Here is a 16,289-nt window from a genome sequence, read left to right as displayed (position 1 = left end):
AATTTTCTTTGAAATGTCTGACCTGCTGTTCATAAGTCAAGAAATATAATCTCTCTTTTGTGGAACTCCAATTGGTAAATAGTGTTTAAAAAAAAAAAAAAGTCAGATTGGCTACTTGCTGTTAGATGGTGGGGATTCAGGACTCAAACAGCTACTGTTACCCTAAAACAAAAAAAATTGCCCCCAAATGCCTCGTGGACCTCACTGACCAGGCTGCTGTCAGACCATTTTGCCTTCATCACTGAACAGTCCCCAAATTTCCAAACAGTGGCAGACTGAAGAGGCTTCTATTTCTAAAAAGTGAAGTCAAACATGAATATGGAGATATATACGGGTAAAGAGGTACAAGGCGCCCTGCTTGTCTTTTTGGTTCCGTGTTGTTAGTTTTTTCTTTCTGTATTTTGCAAAAGAAGCAAAGCAGGTATTTGTTTATAAAACAACGAAAGAAGAAAGGTCCTGGATAAACACAGACTCTATATTTTAAATAACATTCAAGTTCCTGAATGAGGTATGCCCTCAACTCCTAGAAACCAGGTGTGACGCTGACATGTAGGCCAATTTCAACACGCACCTGAAAGGTATCTAAATGACTTGGGGAGGAAATCAAGTTAGGGATCTTGTGAGAGAGTATTTCCCAATCTGAGCTGGCCTGGAAATGTCATAAAAATGGGCACCTATCATAAAAATGTAGTCTATGGGTCCATTCCAAAGCAGAAATACACAGCTCTATAGAGAAAGAGATGAGCCGTATATTTTAAATCCCCAGAAAGACCTATCAATATGATACCAACTAGATTACCCTTTGTCTTCATTCCCTGGATCTCTCAAGTAGACTCCAAGGTCAGGAAGGTGGCCCACCTAATTGTTACATAGACTGTTCAGCCTCCAGTCATTCCACTGCTATATCCTGGGCAAATTCCCCAAGGACAAAAGCCAAGACTCTTGCCCAAGGATTCGCTCACATCTTCTGGTTGACCGCAAATGGTTCGTCGCACTGGTGAGGTGAAGTCAGAGAGTTCGTTTCAACTACCCTAGGAGGAGTCTGGGGAACAAATGAAGGAAAAACAGAATGAAAGAGACACTGAGATTTTGAGTCAGCAAGGAGCTTAGCTGTCACCGTGACAAGGAGCCTTCAACCACGGGAGTGCACAAAAAACACTTCTGAAGCCTTTTGAACATACCCATGCTCAGGCCCTATCCCAAGACTCTCATTCGGTGGAGTTCAGGAATCTACCTAGGATATGAAAAAGCTTTGAGCCCTAGATCTTGATGATGATAAAAATTATATTAATTCTGATGTGCCCCCAGGGTTGAGAACCACTGACTAATCTTTTGTAGATAAGAAACCGAGACTTAATAGAGGTAAGTCACTTTGTCAAAATCAGACATGCTTGGATTCAGAATGCAAACAATGGAGAAAATCCGCACTGCCACATGACTGAGCACTGGAGGGCTGGGTGGGGAAGGAGCACCATTACATGGTAGATTCAAGGGGCGTCACTCACACTGTAGTCATCTCAGATCCATGTAACGATTGATAAAGTATCCATAGATCCGTAAGATGTTCTGGCAGATGGCAGTGAAGAGCTTCAATGTAATAAAGTCACATACATCATGAACATACCCTGATGGATGGCAGTTAGGTGTCTGGAAGGCGTGCTTTCCTTACTTTCCCACGAGTATGTGATCTGGACTAACAAAGGCCTTGCCAGCTAAGTCCACTTCCCTAAATCTCAAAAAATCACTACTTTTACCCTCATACCCGCTGATGGCACTGTGGGGACAGATGTCAGCCTAAGAAGACAGAAGAGAAGAAAAGTTAGGTGTTGGGTAGCACCTCTGTGCAAGTTAGGAAAAGATGCCCCTTCCTCCAAGTAGATGCAGGTCCCGTCCCACATCAGGGTGCAAAGCTTGATGAATGATCTTCATATTGCAATCCTTTGCTGGCTCTGTTATTCAGGCAACTCTGTTCAATGAACAAGGTGCAAGATCCTCTCTGGTCATCTAAAGCAGAGGTCCCTAAATTAGAGCCCACCTGGTCTGGTCCACCACCTGTGTCTGCATAGCCCTTGAGCTAAGAATTGTTTCTGTATTTCTAAAGAGTTGGCGGGGGGGGGGGGGGGACCAAAACAAAAGAAGAATGTTTCATGCATGTGAAAACTGCACGAAATTCAAATTTCAGTGTCTACACATACATTTTTATAGGAATATAGCACGCCCATTACTTATGTATTCCCTATGGCTGCTTTTGCAGAGTAAATACTGCTGAAGAAGCAGTATGGCCCACAGAACCCAAAATATTCACTATTTGGGCCTCATAGAAGAAGTTTGCTGACCCCTGGTCTAAAGGAAGAAAAGAGTTAACTATTAAGCAAACTCCCTTTGTAGGTTTAATGAAAAGTTCCAAGCAAATATGGCAGGTGAAATAGTTTCTTTATATGTACAAACTTGAAACTGAGACAACAGAGGAAGGTCAACTTCATTACCTAGCCACCTTGACAGTACCTTTAAATGTCATCAATCAGTATGTGCCTTGCATGACTTGCAAGGGCTCATTATAAATTATAGCACACGGGCCCCTGACACGATCCAGGGATTGTAACAGGACTCCGGTGACGTAATGTGATAAAGGAGATTTCTCTGTACAGCTCTATGTGGCACAGAGCTGGAGAATTTCCAAGAAATTTAATTTCCAGAGTGCCACCTTTGACTATTCAAGATAATTCCACCCAAGCACAAGGCATCCTTGAGGAAAACTTTATCTTTTCTGGAAATGCTTGTCACTGGGTGTCGTCCTCGAAAATACAAATTTGCAGCTATTTTTTCCAAAGAGACAGTCTAAATCCAGGATGTAGATTTTCCAATTAGACTCTTTTTAAACATCTGTTGGTAGGCTGCATTTAACATTAGTTGTTTAAGCAAAGCACAATTTGATTAGACTGTCTGAAACCAAGCCAAAGTCTGCAAAATAATAGCTCAATTAAATCGTGTTTTGCTTTCATTTGTCTTAGATTTTCCTGAGTGTGAGAGTGTTGCAAATAATCAAGTAAACCAATTCCTTTCAAAATGAGAGATTTCGGGAGATTTTCTATCCCCCCCTCCAAGTTCTTGTAATAATCTATTCCATCTTTGCTACGCTTCACTGAACTTAATCTTGACACCAAATACATTTCTGTACTTTGCCTTTGGTCTCCTTTAATTGTCTATACTTATGAGTTAAAGTTCTGTGCCATTAATATTATGCGTTAAACAGATTAGCGAATGTACAAAGGCAAGCACAGAGCATCAGGGCAGTCAAACAGCACCGCAGGAGTCTTGTGAGTTTCACTCCGTACTTGGCAGGATTCATGTCATCAAACCAGCGGAAGATTTGGGCAGGAATGACGCTGGATTCTTTCAAGGCTGTGTTTCTGGTCTTGGAAAGTTCCTCAAGATTTGTGAATCTGGACTGGGCCTGCAGCCTCATCCCCTAAAGCGGCATCAATTTTTCTTCCTTCTTGGCTTAGACATTTCACTATCTCATTCATTTATCACAGACGCATTCACTAATTCATGAAGGAAAGAGAGACCTACAGATTGCCGACCCTATGCCAGGCAGGGTGCGGAATGGCACAGAGCTTCCACATTTCAGATTAGGAATTAATTCCTCAGCTGTTAAGATGACCTCGCATTAATTCATAGAAAATTTCAGAAAGACAAGGACAAAAGAAAGACCAGAATAGGAGTTTTCAGAAGAATATGACCCTCATTTATGCTAAAATTGACACACTGAGGAAAACCATGCTCTAGGCAGATAATGCCGATAACAGAAGGAGCAGGGATCGTGGCAGCAGCTAATATTTATTAAGCGCCTGTTGTGTGCCAGGCACCATCCTAGACTACTTCCTTGTAGTAACTCAGCTAATCATCTTAACAACTTCATAGGACAGACACTCTGATTATGCCTATTTTAGAGATTAGGAGCCTGACATCTTCCCATCAAGTCTGGTTAACTGCAAGTTTACCACAAGCAAGAGGATAGTCCATGTTACTCTGCTACAACACAGGCTTGAAAAGGGACCGGTATCAAGTCAATTAAAACATGATGTTGAATTTAATATGTATTCATTTTCCCTTTAAAAAGAGTTTACATACTTATGAGAAGAGCTCACTTTTCTGAGAATTTACTATGTGCCAGGCACTGTGCAAGCACTTCTCATGCATTAATCACTCCATCCTCACAATCACCTTCAGGTAGGTGAGGTAATCAGCTCTACTCTCTAGATGAGAAAACGGAAACAGAGAGGTTAAGCTACTTCTCCCAAGGTCACACAGCAGTTTAAGGGTATTGCTGGGACTGAAGCCTCACATCAGCCTCACATCAGAGATCATGCTATTAATCACGACGTGGCCCCTTGCACAGTGTTCTGAAACACAAATCTCTGAAACTCTCAATCACCTTGCTGATCTGCACGGTGAGCCAGAGTACAAGATCCTGTGCCTTTAAAGGCATATCATACCTCATTTCTGATGGTGACTAGGTATAGTTTCAGGATAAGAATACAATTTGCTCAGTCTTAGGTAAGTATATAGGGAAGACCACAAGTACATGTTTAAATTTCAATAGTTACCACTGGATCTATCAAGCTTCCCAGGAAAAAACAAAACAAAACAAAAACAAAACAAACAAACAGAAAACCACCAAAAAAAAACAAAAACAAAAACAAAAACTCCCCAAGTACCTCTCTACTCTGGTATGTGATCAGCAGAGACTATGTCAGTTAAGTGTACACCAAGCTTGGCAAGTAGAAAGTACACGTATCACCACCCCCAACTGCGGTGTCCATGGCAGACAAGGCTAATCGATCATGACAATCGATTGCAGAGGCCATCCTAATCCTAGAACCCTTCAAATTAACACTCCAGGCACCTTGGCACCTAGATCAAACGAAACCTCTTTGTCCATGTGGCTCGGGCTCTTAATTCTGTTACTAGAATACATAACGATTCCTTTATGCTACCAAATGAAGAACAACCCAGACATAATTTCACCAACGTCTTATTGAAAGGAGCTTCACGAGGTCTGAATAGGAGGCTGTTCCTCATGCAGACAAAGGAATGCCTTGGCTGTGGATCCCATGTCCAGAGAAGATGAGAAGGAACCCAACGAGGCTGCAGCAGTAGACGGCAATGAGAAAGAAGCATGGGACGACAGAGCAGAGAATTTAGATCCGGGAGAGCATAAGGTATCACATCGCCCTTAGTTTCCTTTTGAAGAAAACAGAGATATCATTCTCTTGGAATTAAACTCAAAACACAGTTTAATCACCTGGGCCTTCTGTCTAAATGGTAAGCGATAGAATAAGCAATATTTACGAACCTGGATTTTGGGGACTCTTGAAATGTTATCACGTCGACTGTGCTTATATTCCCCTCCTGACAGAAGCAATCATGGCTCTGAACTTCCCTCTTCCCCCTCCCCAGGAAGACGACGACAACCTTCTCAGGACGTGTGATTTAATCCAAAGCTAGAATACTAAGGAACGAGACAGAAAGCCGCAGAAATTACACTTGGTATGGTAGATACGAGAGGGTCACTGAGAGATTTTGAATGGGATTTTGAACAGCATTTACGGAAAGCTGAAAGCAGGAGGGAGGAAAGGGGATATGCAGGAACAACAAGAGATCCTCTGAGGGGCTAGAGGAGGCTGGACGAGGGTTCTTTGCTAAGGTATAGGCATGTGCCAACTGTCTGAACTCTGGAACAGGAGGGTAGCAGCAGGGGAAACACGAAGAAAGGAATGGACAGAAGGTACCCAGTGGAAGGAAAAATGGCAGATCCGATGATGGATAATGTGGTGGGCATGAAGGAAATTAATAAGTCAATGATGACTCATGACTCTGACTAACAGAGCCTCGTGACAAAAGTGATCAGTTGAATTAGAGATAATTGCGACTGTTGTCATGCTGAGCGGAGAGCCACAGACAGGCAGTTAGGAAGGGGTATAAACAGGCGGGGCCTCATGGGTGCAGAGGTTACAGAAGGGGCAAAGCCAACAGATCCACACCGCTGGAGGACAGCAAAGGAAGGGAACATTGGGCAAAGAATGAACTTGGCTTCTGGAAAAAAAATTGGGAAACAGAAGGAGAACAGCCTGGAGACTGGGGACTGGGGTATGGTGGGGTGGGGTGGGGTGGGGTGGGCCTGGACTTAAAAGAACTTTGCAAGAAAGCCATTTCCAGAAAGCTGAATTAGCCAAAGTATGACTTAGCTGTGAGGAAGTCAGACAGGTTGAGGGAAGGGCAGAAACCTGGCCACTGAATTTAGTGACAGTAAACTTCAAGAAAATGACGAGGAAAAAAGCCAGATACGGGGGAGGTTAAGAAGGAAAAACGGCTGGTTTTGGGAAAAAAAAAAAAAAAAAAAAAAGTTGAAGCAGCAGGCAGAATATTCAGGTTGTAAAAGCCTGGTAAGCAAAAGGAGCTCCGGAGAGTAACTGGGAAGGATTGAGTCATCCGAAGTTTTTGAACGACCCATTTAAAATCCACATTCTACCATTCGACAACGATAAATGCTGGGCTCTGTCTGCTTGAATGTTTACCAAATTTCCTCAATGGGATGTAACATAAAAGGACAAGCGCTGGCAGTCTTTGTCCAATTGTGCGCTGGCAGCTTTAAATTCTACTACTTAAGTAGTTAAAAATCTGTTCTTTTGATGAAGGGGGGAAAAGTTATGAATAGGAGGGAACAGGCCTAGACCCTTTAGAAATGACTTGTACTCAGTCTCCATAATTCATGGGGCAGTAATTTCAAACTCAAACAGTCGCAACAGCAGGGCGGCTAAAGTCCACCCCAAGTTCAAAATGGGATATGTTCTCTTTAAAATTTTGAGAGCGACTAAATATGACAACCATCTGATGTATGAAAATTATTCACAACCAAAAACAGACAGTCTGGAAATAGCCGGGATGACTTCATTTAGACAGAATTACCCGAATCTGTTTCTAATATACACAGTACACATAATAAATTTTTACAATATGACAAGGAAAACAAACTTAATAAAAGTTCCCGATCTTTTGTTACACAAGCATGCTATATCCATGCTATGTTTATAATAGTTTGCTCATGATATCACAGCTCGGTAACAAAGGCCCAAGCAATACAAAAACAGTTACCAGGCATGACATCAACTCACAACTACCGTAATTACATTGGTACACAAATTTCCCAAACTGTACATTTTCCAAACTGCTTCTCAATTTCAACGGCTGCCTTTAGACAATTACTTGCAGAGTTGTCTGCAGACTTTGAGTAATACCCGCCTTTCTACTCTTTCCCAAGCGTCATTTCCCTTTAGAAAGTGCATATTTCAATTACAAGCACTATTTTTCAAATATGCCCATAAACATATGTCCAAATTAGGAGACGGTGTGGTCTAGTGGTTAGTGACAAGCCGTAGGCATCAGCAACTCTGATTCTGTTCCTTTCGCTGTCCCTGCCTGCGACGCCCAGGCAGTAGCTCGGGGAGAGTCGGTAGAATGGGACGGGTAAGAGCACCGATTTGCGTGCCAGACTATTTGGGCTGCGAGCCTAGCTTGGCCACTCACCGGCTCTTTGGCCCTGGGCAAGTTAACTTCTCTGGGCCCTCCATTCCTCATCTGTAAAATGGGAATAGTAACAGAATCGAGCCCCAGATGTTCTCTGCGTAGTGGTCGGCTGCTGGAAAGCCCAGCTTACATGCTTGCTATTTAACACGATTACTACCACATTTGTGGGGCTCCGTTTCCTGCTTGACAGCTTGGCTCAGAGTATCCCGACCCACGGCGAATTGGGTAATTTTTCTAATGGGAGGATGAGGATTTCACCTTGGTCATGTTACCTGGAGAGAGTGAGGGGCAATGAATAAAGCCTGAACGAATTCATTCTTCCATAGGTTCTGTATGACCCAAGAGCTACAGAAGTGAAAAAATTATTTTGTAGAAATTGGTGTTCGTCGCCTTTCTCTAATGGTTTGCTTTCACGTTCCTGCAGCTTGCGTTGATAAATACCCCCAAACCAACTGAAATGATCGGCATGGGGGAAAGACACTGCCTTGTGATTTCAGAAGCCTATTTCTCCAAGGACCAAACTTTTCGAGCCCATCCCATATGCACGACCTCTGTCTCGCTGCACTGCACGGTCAGTTGGCTCTCCCAACCGGGCCGGGCGCCAGAGGAACGCGACTACCCCCATTGTCACTGCTGGTCCGTGGTGCTTACACCAAATGCTGTTATTCTGGGCTTCAGGAAATTTTCTAACCACTGGACAGGGTCCAATGCTGTGTGCTAATGAGTTTCAGATTGGAAGACTTCACTGTGCATGTGTCAGAAAAGTACCACGGTTTATGGTGGGGGTGGGGGCAGGGAAGAAAAGACACACAGAGAAGGGAAGAAAAAACAGTAGTTAAAAAATGCTGGCTACTCAAATTGACAGGGAACGTGACCTCTGCACTTCATCAGAAATTCCAGCAGACTTACAAAATAAAGGAGTTTGCTTTTATCACACACTGTGAGACTCATATGGAAAAATGGAAAACACTACATCACTTGACCTCAGTGTGCCCCCTTTCAACCACAGACGAATATTGTGTACAAAAATTCTAAATCAACTTAAGATGTTCCAAAAAAAAAAAAAAAGCTTTAATTTTCTGCATTAGATTTGATGATTACTATTTTGGTTCTTGAGATTTTGCTCTGAAGGTTCACAAAAGAAAAGGACTCCTAATTCCAGGAAGAGTATTTTATCACTTGGGGAATAAATAACGTGGTTCTGTCAGGTGGGTACATCGTGGTCTCCACTTCCCTATATTCCTGAGAAAATAACGAGCAAGTCCCACTTACCCAGGTTTGAAAGTCACCCAAGACTGAATCGTGATTATTTGCTTACATTAACAGAACATTAAAACCGATTTTAAACAACTTAAGAAACTCTAGCTATCTTTCCTAGGTGATTCACTTCTCTGGGAAGATTTTTCTCCCTTCAAGGAAACCAAGAGGCTTGATAACAAGTCTTCTCATTATGCCATCACCGTCTATCAAAGAAGAATCCCTTCATGGGAGAGTCTAACTCACAGGACTTCTTTTGAGTTATGAGAATATGAGAATACATTTCAAAAAAACCCAAAAAACAAAACAAAACAAAAAAACCTTTTTTTTTTTTTTGGCCAGTTAGTACCGATGACTTTAAAAATCCAACCCTTTCACATCCTCGAACTGTCACCAACATTTTTTCAGACGATGTCAATAAAATTGATTGCTTGCAGTTCTGAATTCTGCTCTGCACATGGAAACAATATAATTTGTTTTAAAGTATTTTTGATAGGGGCGGAAGGAGAAACAGAACCTCAGCAAGCCTGCCTATCCACACCACTGGGGTGGGGTAGGGAACAAACTAGAAGCACGATAAATGGTCCGAATATTACGGTCTGCTGGAAACTTTGACAAAAATTCCCGATGTATAAACCTTAAACCTTACTGTTGTGCTGACTGATACGTCTTCCTGTCAGATATGAATGATGTTTCTGGAACATTAATACGTTCATTAAATTCTAACTCCCTGTACTTAAAATATTCTGTAGTTTGGCTCAGAGACGTCTTGACAGCTTTGTTGTAATCATATATGGGAGGCCCCCCAGACTACACGGTTGTTGGGATGCCTCATACCTACAACCAATCTGTTGCTTTTGCAAGCTTAATCTAGGTATTAAGGAGGTGATTGTGGAACCATGTGGATGCGACAACTCCAGCTCAGCTGTATATCACAGAAGCCACTATGGGTGGTGACGGGCTCTCATGATGCCTAGCAACCACGCATACCTCTAACTCCCTAATCTGTAATACTACAAAATACGGCTCGGGGTTTTTTCCCCCCCTTCCTTTCTTCCAAAGCACAAGTGGACGACCAGCAAGGGTCCGACAGTGTTATTCCTAATTACCTTTTTTTTTCACTCTTGATCCTGTGGCTCTCATAATTAGTTACCTGGGGCTGCAATCCAATTTGAAGTGATGACAAGAAAGTGATCCATGAAAAAGTAATAAGTTAAATCCAATTTCAGCCTTCCTCTAATTAAATGCACATGGAACTAATGACTCCAACCCTAGCATTTCAGTGATAATGGTAATTAGCGAGGTGGGAGTCGCTCTCTTTTTCAACACTGGAGGTGTAAACCACAAGGTAAAATGGTAGGAGCACTCTTAATTACATGTGTCATTTTGTCAGCAATTTACACATTTTTGACCAGTCAAGTATGTTTTTTTCGCGTCCCTCCCCACCTCCTAGCCCCAACAATGATTATAACATACCATTCCATGTTCCAACACATGGAAGCTCATAAGAGCACTTCAGACTTGAGAATGACAAATAACTTTTCTTTTCTGTTGCTCACCGCTGAGACACATACACGGACGAGGCAACAATTAGGGTAATGACACAGATCTTAGTCCTTTTAATTGAAATCCTGATATTTACAGTGGAATTTGGTGGTTTGGTTTTATTCTTGCTTATGCTATGGAAAATAGAAGAATTTGCTTACTGGTGGCAAACAGGGCGCTCCGTAGATACTGAGGAATGTACACGGAAGGGGAAGCTACAGTGAACTTCCTGATGGCATACTGGTCGTCTGTGGTCCTAGAACACCTGGCTTCCCATCCTAGTGCCGTACCTGCCTGGATACGCTGTAGTAAGTCAGGTAACCTTTGTGAGTTCCTTTTCCTCACCCATAGCACAGTTTAAGGACAGCTCCTAGACCCCAGGGCAGCTATGGGGATGGTCCACATTCAGCACTAACTAAACATTCATTGTCTTCGCCTATAGTGATAGATGCATACGGTGACAAAGACATGCTCACATTTAAAATATTAGCATCATGGGGCACCTGGGTAGCTCAGTTGGTTAAGCAACTCAGGTCATGATCTCAGGGTCCTGGGATCGAGCTCCACATCGGGCTCCCTGCTCGGTGGGGAGTCTGCTTTTCCCTCTGCCTCTGCTGCTCTCTCTGCTCATGCTCTATCTCCCTCTCTCAAATAAATAAAATCTTAAAAAATAAATAAATAGAATATTAGCATTCACACTTGAATTTTAATGCTTAGATGCATATAGGTAGGGTGATCATATAATTAAAGGTCCAAACTGGGATGCTTTAAGTGAGAAATGTCAATAAATACACTCTGGCACCAGCCATAGACCAGGGATATCCTAGAAGGACTGGGACACAGGCTCATCCTATATACTGCAGAAGCTGAAAGAGCAGAAAGGAGCTAATTCATTACAACTCAGATCAGAAATCTGGAGGCAAGGACAAACATACTATTTTAGAAAAAAAAAAAAAATTCTGAAAGCAAGAGTATCTGACCCGGGTCACGGGATGGATTTCTTGAGGTTCAGGAAACCCTTATAACTGATACAAACTTCTGTGTGTGGATGCGTTTTTTTTTTTTTTTTTTTTTTCCCTGAGGGGGCGGGGTCACTGTTTCTATGATACTTTTAATGGTGTGTGTAATCTGTAAGACTTAATAGCCATTTTTAAAGCATCATTTCTATTTTATTGTTTCTTACCGAGATTTATTTTGTAGGGTCTGGGGACTCTCCAAAGTCATGTGGTAACAATGACATCTTAAAAGGTACCCAAATTTCAATACCTCATATCAATTTAAGATCAGGGATGCCAATTCTAGACAATGTTAACTCCAGACATTTAAGGAAAAAAAAAATCTGCCTCCTTCTCCTGAATTATCTGCTTTACTAATTCCATGCATAGGGATATTTTTTAAGGGTCAGTATTTCAAAACCATTCCATTTCACTATCTACAACATAAAATCGTAGTTTCCTTTAAAGGCTTCCTCTTACCAATTTATTCCTTAGTGAATAAGGTGGAAATGATATGAGGTACTAAGATTATATGTGGCATTAATGCAAAGCAAAAATGCTGCTAAAGCATGTTTTATATAACGGCAAATAAAAATGCTTAAAAAAAAAAAAAAAACCACCACCTGCTGGATCTTGTACTTTAACCTCCTCTGCTTCAAGTAGGAGCCCTGATTATGATCCTGAGCTTCCAACTGGACGACACAGCTGCACTTCCAGTGGATTTCACTATCCTCCTTCCAGTGAAATGGCCTCATGGGTGAGGGGCTCCCACATGATGTAACCTTGGAAGGGAGAGGAGGGGCAGGAGGGGAAAATCTCCAATGACCGGTTTCAAGTTCAAATTCTTTATAGACGGCCTGAAACTGTGGTCAGCTTTCCGCTGTAAGCAACACACAAGGTTTACTTTCTTTCCTGACTTTCATGCTGCCAGAGTACACATGTACTTTTACTTTCTTAGGAGAAAATGTGTCATTTGATTTCCTTCCAGTTTATGTACTCGTGCCAACAACTAAAATGCTTAAAGAACCAAAATGAATTACTACCCAGAAACGGTGGTCAAAGTTCCAAAACTCGATCAATAAAATTGCTCATCTACTCACAAATTAATCTTCAGCCAGTAAAGTTACACATTTTCGAGGTTATGAGCACACCTGCACCGTTAAGCATTTATTTCACTTGTTTAAGCAATCTTCAGAAGCATATAAATATTTATAAAAGCAAGCCTACTATTTTTACCCACATATAATTTTCTTTTTCTGCAGCAAAACCTTGTTAATTCTTTTACAACTCATAAGCCTCCTGAAGGCAGGGACTATAACCCTGGCTGTTTCATGTAGCTAAGCATCAGCGGGATACCCTGTGCGTTGAGGCTGACCCAGAAATGCTCACCGCGTCACACTGAATAAATTCAGATCCTCCTGATTATGAATTTACAATGGGGCCAATTTTCAGTTTTCATTTGGATCATTCATAAAAAATTTGCAAGGCAACTCGAGAGACTAAAGGAGGGGCGATTTAGGTTACCAAGTAGAATGTTTTTTAAGAACTTCAAAAGCAATATCTATACCCAATTAATGCCTGTATTTTGTAAACCACACGTCGCCCAAGAATGTGGCCAGCTCAGGTTGACTTCTGCATGTGTATCTGGAGAGAGCGTTTCTCTCTCTTATTTACTCTCGTCTTCCTGAAATTAGTCCAAATTGCTGATGTTCGACTACATTTTGTGATCTCTATCGAGTAACCACTGAGAGCCTCCTCTAACTTTCCATTCTCTTTTGTTTGTTATCATCAGCCTGTGAAACTGGAGAACGCTGCCAAACATAAAGCAGGGAAGTGTGAGATATGCCTAAAATATAAGTCACAGTATATTTGAGGATTTGGGTTTCTTTCTTTCTTTCTTCCTTTTTTTTTTTTTTTTCCCCTCAAGCAATCAGCAGATCAAATTCTTCTTCCCTGTCAAGCCTTCCTCTATGCAGAAGATCTAAAATTTGCTAAAATAGGTCTCTCAGCGTGGTTACGAAGGGTATGAAGAACAGAGACGAACACTGTTAAGGTTTGTTAAAGGAGTTCCCTTTCGTTTCAGAGCCACACTGGCTGAGATGTCCCCAGCGAGGACACAGAATGGCAAGATCTCTTTAAATGTGAAGGTTATTCCTTCTGTGAATCACCGAGTCTCTGTACGTATTTTTATAAGGAGGTAGTACACCACGCGACCTAGGTTAGTAATTTCTCCCCTCTGTTCGTGGAAGGCCGGCCAACCTAAGAAAGCCTGCTGAATCCGTATGACCCTACCAGGCAGCTGGCAAGACGCGGTCTATGACGCACATGACGGGTGCACGCAGACGCACACGCACACACACAGCCACACGCATACACAACCAGTCAACCAACTCTTCATTTTTTTCCCCTCAATCAACTCTTGAACCTGGTCTAAATTCCATGCTTGTCAACTCTCCCACGGAGGGCTAGGAAGGCACTCAAAACATCTTATTTAGCAAAACCAGAATTCAAGATGGCCCCTTCGCCCCGCACTTTCTATACAGACTGAAGAGCTCAGCAGAATGTGTTAGGTTGGTTTTGACACTGTCTTTGCCAAGAAAAATGAAGCTCTCTGTATCATACTCTTCTGGTGGCTAAAAACCTTATAACGGGCAAGAAAATGAGCCCTCAGAAGGAAATCCCCTGAAACTTTACTTTGTATATTTAGCCCTAAAGCAACTTCGTTCATCTTGGAAAAGAAGTTACCTAAAAATGCCATATGTCTTTAAAAAGCAAGTATGAGGGAATATAAGTCTAGTATAAAAAAATTACATGTGATATTCAATACTGCAGAGCAGTGCATCAGACAGATTGTGTATGTGTGTACTTTTTAAAATTATCCCTAACCAAAGCTCTACTACGTGTGAGAGTCCCACCTCCCCCCAATAATATATTGTCATTTTTCCAATGCACTTGAAATCTGATAAATTCAAGAGGACTCACGGTATTTTTAAGGCTGTTAGAGCTCCAAGAGGGAGGCAAAAAGAATGGACAGTCATTTGAATCACTGAGTGACAGGCTGGGCTAGTTCCCTGTATACATTAATAAATTAGAATTTTAATTGTGTCTCTGTCTGCAGGAGATGCCCCAACACTTTAATATGTACCAACAATTGGCTATGTTCTGGAATCTGCAATGTGGCCTCCGTAGCTGACCTCTGAAACACAATTCCCAGTCTGACTACGGAAACTGTTCAGTTTGATCCTTTCAACTTATTTGAATCCTGACAAATAAGCTCACAGCTGAAAGGTCAACCCAGTCATATTTCATCCTCCAGAGCTGTTCTTAAGACATCTGCACAACAAAGCACTTCTTATAGCACCTGACATGGGACCTCAATGGCCCTGTACCTCATTAAAAATGTCCCCAGCATTCACATCGTGAAAAGGCCTAGGGATTGGTGATGATGGTTTACCAAGTAACTAACTGGTTTTGAAAGTGTTAGTCAACAATACACATTGTCACCCAACTGTTCCCACAGAGGGTTACTTTAGTGCCAAACTTGACCTAGACAGTGACGGCTTCCCGAGCAGATGTAGAAGAACTAGGACTTGCTCTCCAAACGTCAGTTAGATCCTTGCAGGATAATTTGGGAACTGGTGTTGGTTCACTCTGATCTGAGAAAAGTCAACACAAGCTGGAATTTGGGTTGACCTCATGGTCACAGTCACTGGTGCCAAGTTAAACCCAACAGCTACCATCTACAAGTTCTGTCCCCAAATGTCCAGTGTGAGAAACTCCTCTTCACTTCCTGCTTTGAGGCTGCCCACTCTGAGCTACATAAGCAGTTGAATCACGTCGTACCTGCAAGTAGCCTGCCTCCGGTGTGGGCACGAACAGCCTCCATCAAGTTTCTTTGAAATTTCTATTACACTTTTCTACTCCGAGTCAAAAATCCAAATTAGATTTTTATGAACTCCCTTTTTCTACACCGTTAGCCCCTGCCCTCAATAGGGCTGAAAGGAGAAGTTGCTAAAACTGATTCTTTTGAGATCTTTACATAAAAATCACCTGCCATTTGTCATTAGTGATCGAGAAGTATTCTGAAAATATCCGCTAAATGACAAGATACGTATTAAATTGATGACTAGGTAAATTAAAAGTACCATATCTCCCTCAGTCCTCCTAGCTATTCTTGACACAACTGACACTTAGGAATGAATGATTCTGTGCTGTGGGGAATCTCCCCGTACAGTGTATGATCAATTAAGTAGCATCCTTGACCTCTACCTATTAGGTGTCAGGAGCACCCATGCCCACCGTGGGACAACCAAAAATTATCTCTAGACATTGTTCTCTGTCCCTTGGTGGGGGCGGGGGGGGGGGCGGGTGAGTAAAATCGCCCCCAGTTGAAAACCACTGCACTAAAGTTATGGGTGTGGGTATTGTGTTTCCAGCCCTACCACGAGAGAAGAAAGTGACCTATCTTGAGTACCAGGAACTTTTTCTTCTTGGTCTACATGGTCCCTGATAAGCAATCCACACCTGCAAAACTCATCCTCCTATTACAACAACTCATTAGAAGATCTTCTCCTCAATAACCACACTCTTGGTTGAATAGACATTATTTTCCAAAATGTCATTCTCTGCTGGTAAACTAAAAAATGCACCTTCGGCAGAAGATCGTCATACGTGATTTGCCAACTCCCAACACAATCTGCTTCTGAATGGCGTATCAGCTCTCCCAAAGTGTATAATGTCAATTTTTTTCAAAAAAGAATTATCACCTGAAGGGCTGGTTGTTTGTCATTCCTCTTGGGAGATTTTAATCCACTAACTTGCTGCTGTTGTTGCTGCTGAAGGAGAAGCTGTCTGGCCACTTGAAGTGCCTGGAAGGAAAAATGGAAGAAACACATTGGTGTG

The 16,289-nt window shown here is 42.1% G+C and overlaps 1 protein-coding gene across 5 annotated transcripts in view; it reads right to left on the bottom strand.

Moving 5' to 3' along the window:
• FOXP1 (forkhead box P1) overlaps window positions 1-16,289 on the bottom strand; it is a 578,496-nt gene that overhangs the window by 134,095 nt on the left and 428,112 nt on the right. For all 5 annotated transcript variants that reach the window (XM_080822733.1, XM_080822734.1, XM_080822735.1 and 2 more), the window contains one exon: window positions 16,154-16,255. In XM_080822733.1, coding sequence (XP_080678859.1) covers window positions 16,154-16,255 — 102 coding nt within the window. The remainder of the gene's footprint in view (window positions 1-16,153; window positions 16,256-16,289) is intronic.

The sequence above is a fragment of the Martes martes genome, assembly GCF_963455335.1.
Source record: "Martes martes genome assembly, chromosome: 1".
In the NCBI taxonomy this organism is placed as follows: domain Eukaryota; kingdom Metazoa; phylum Chordata; class Mammalia; order Carnivora; family Mustelidae; genus Martes; species Martes martes.
The sequence above is the reverse complement of the archived record's forward strand: the minus strand, read 5'-3'. Positions and strand labels throughout refer to the sequence as shown.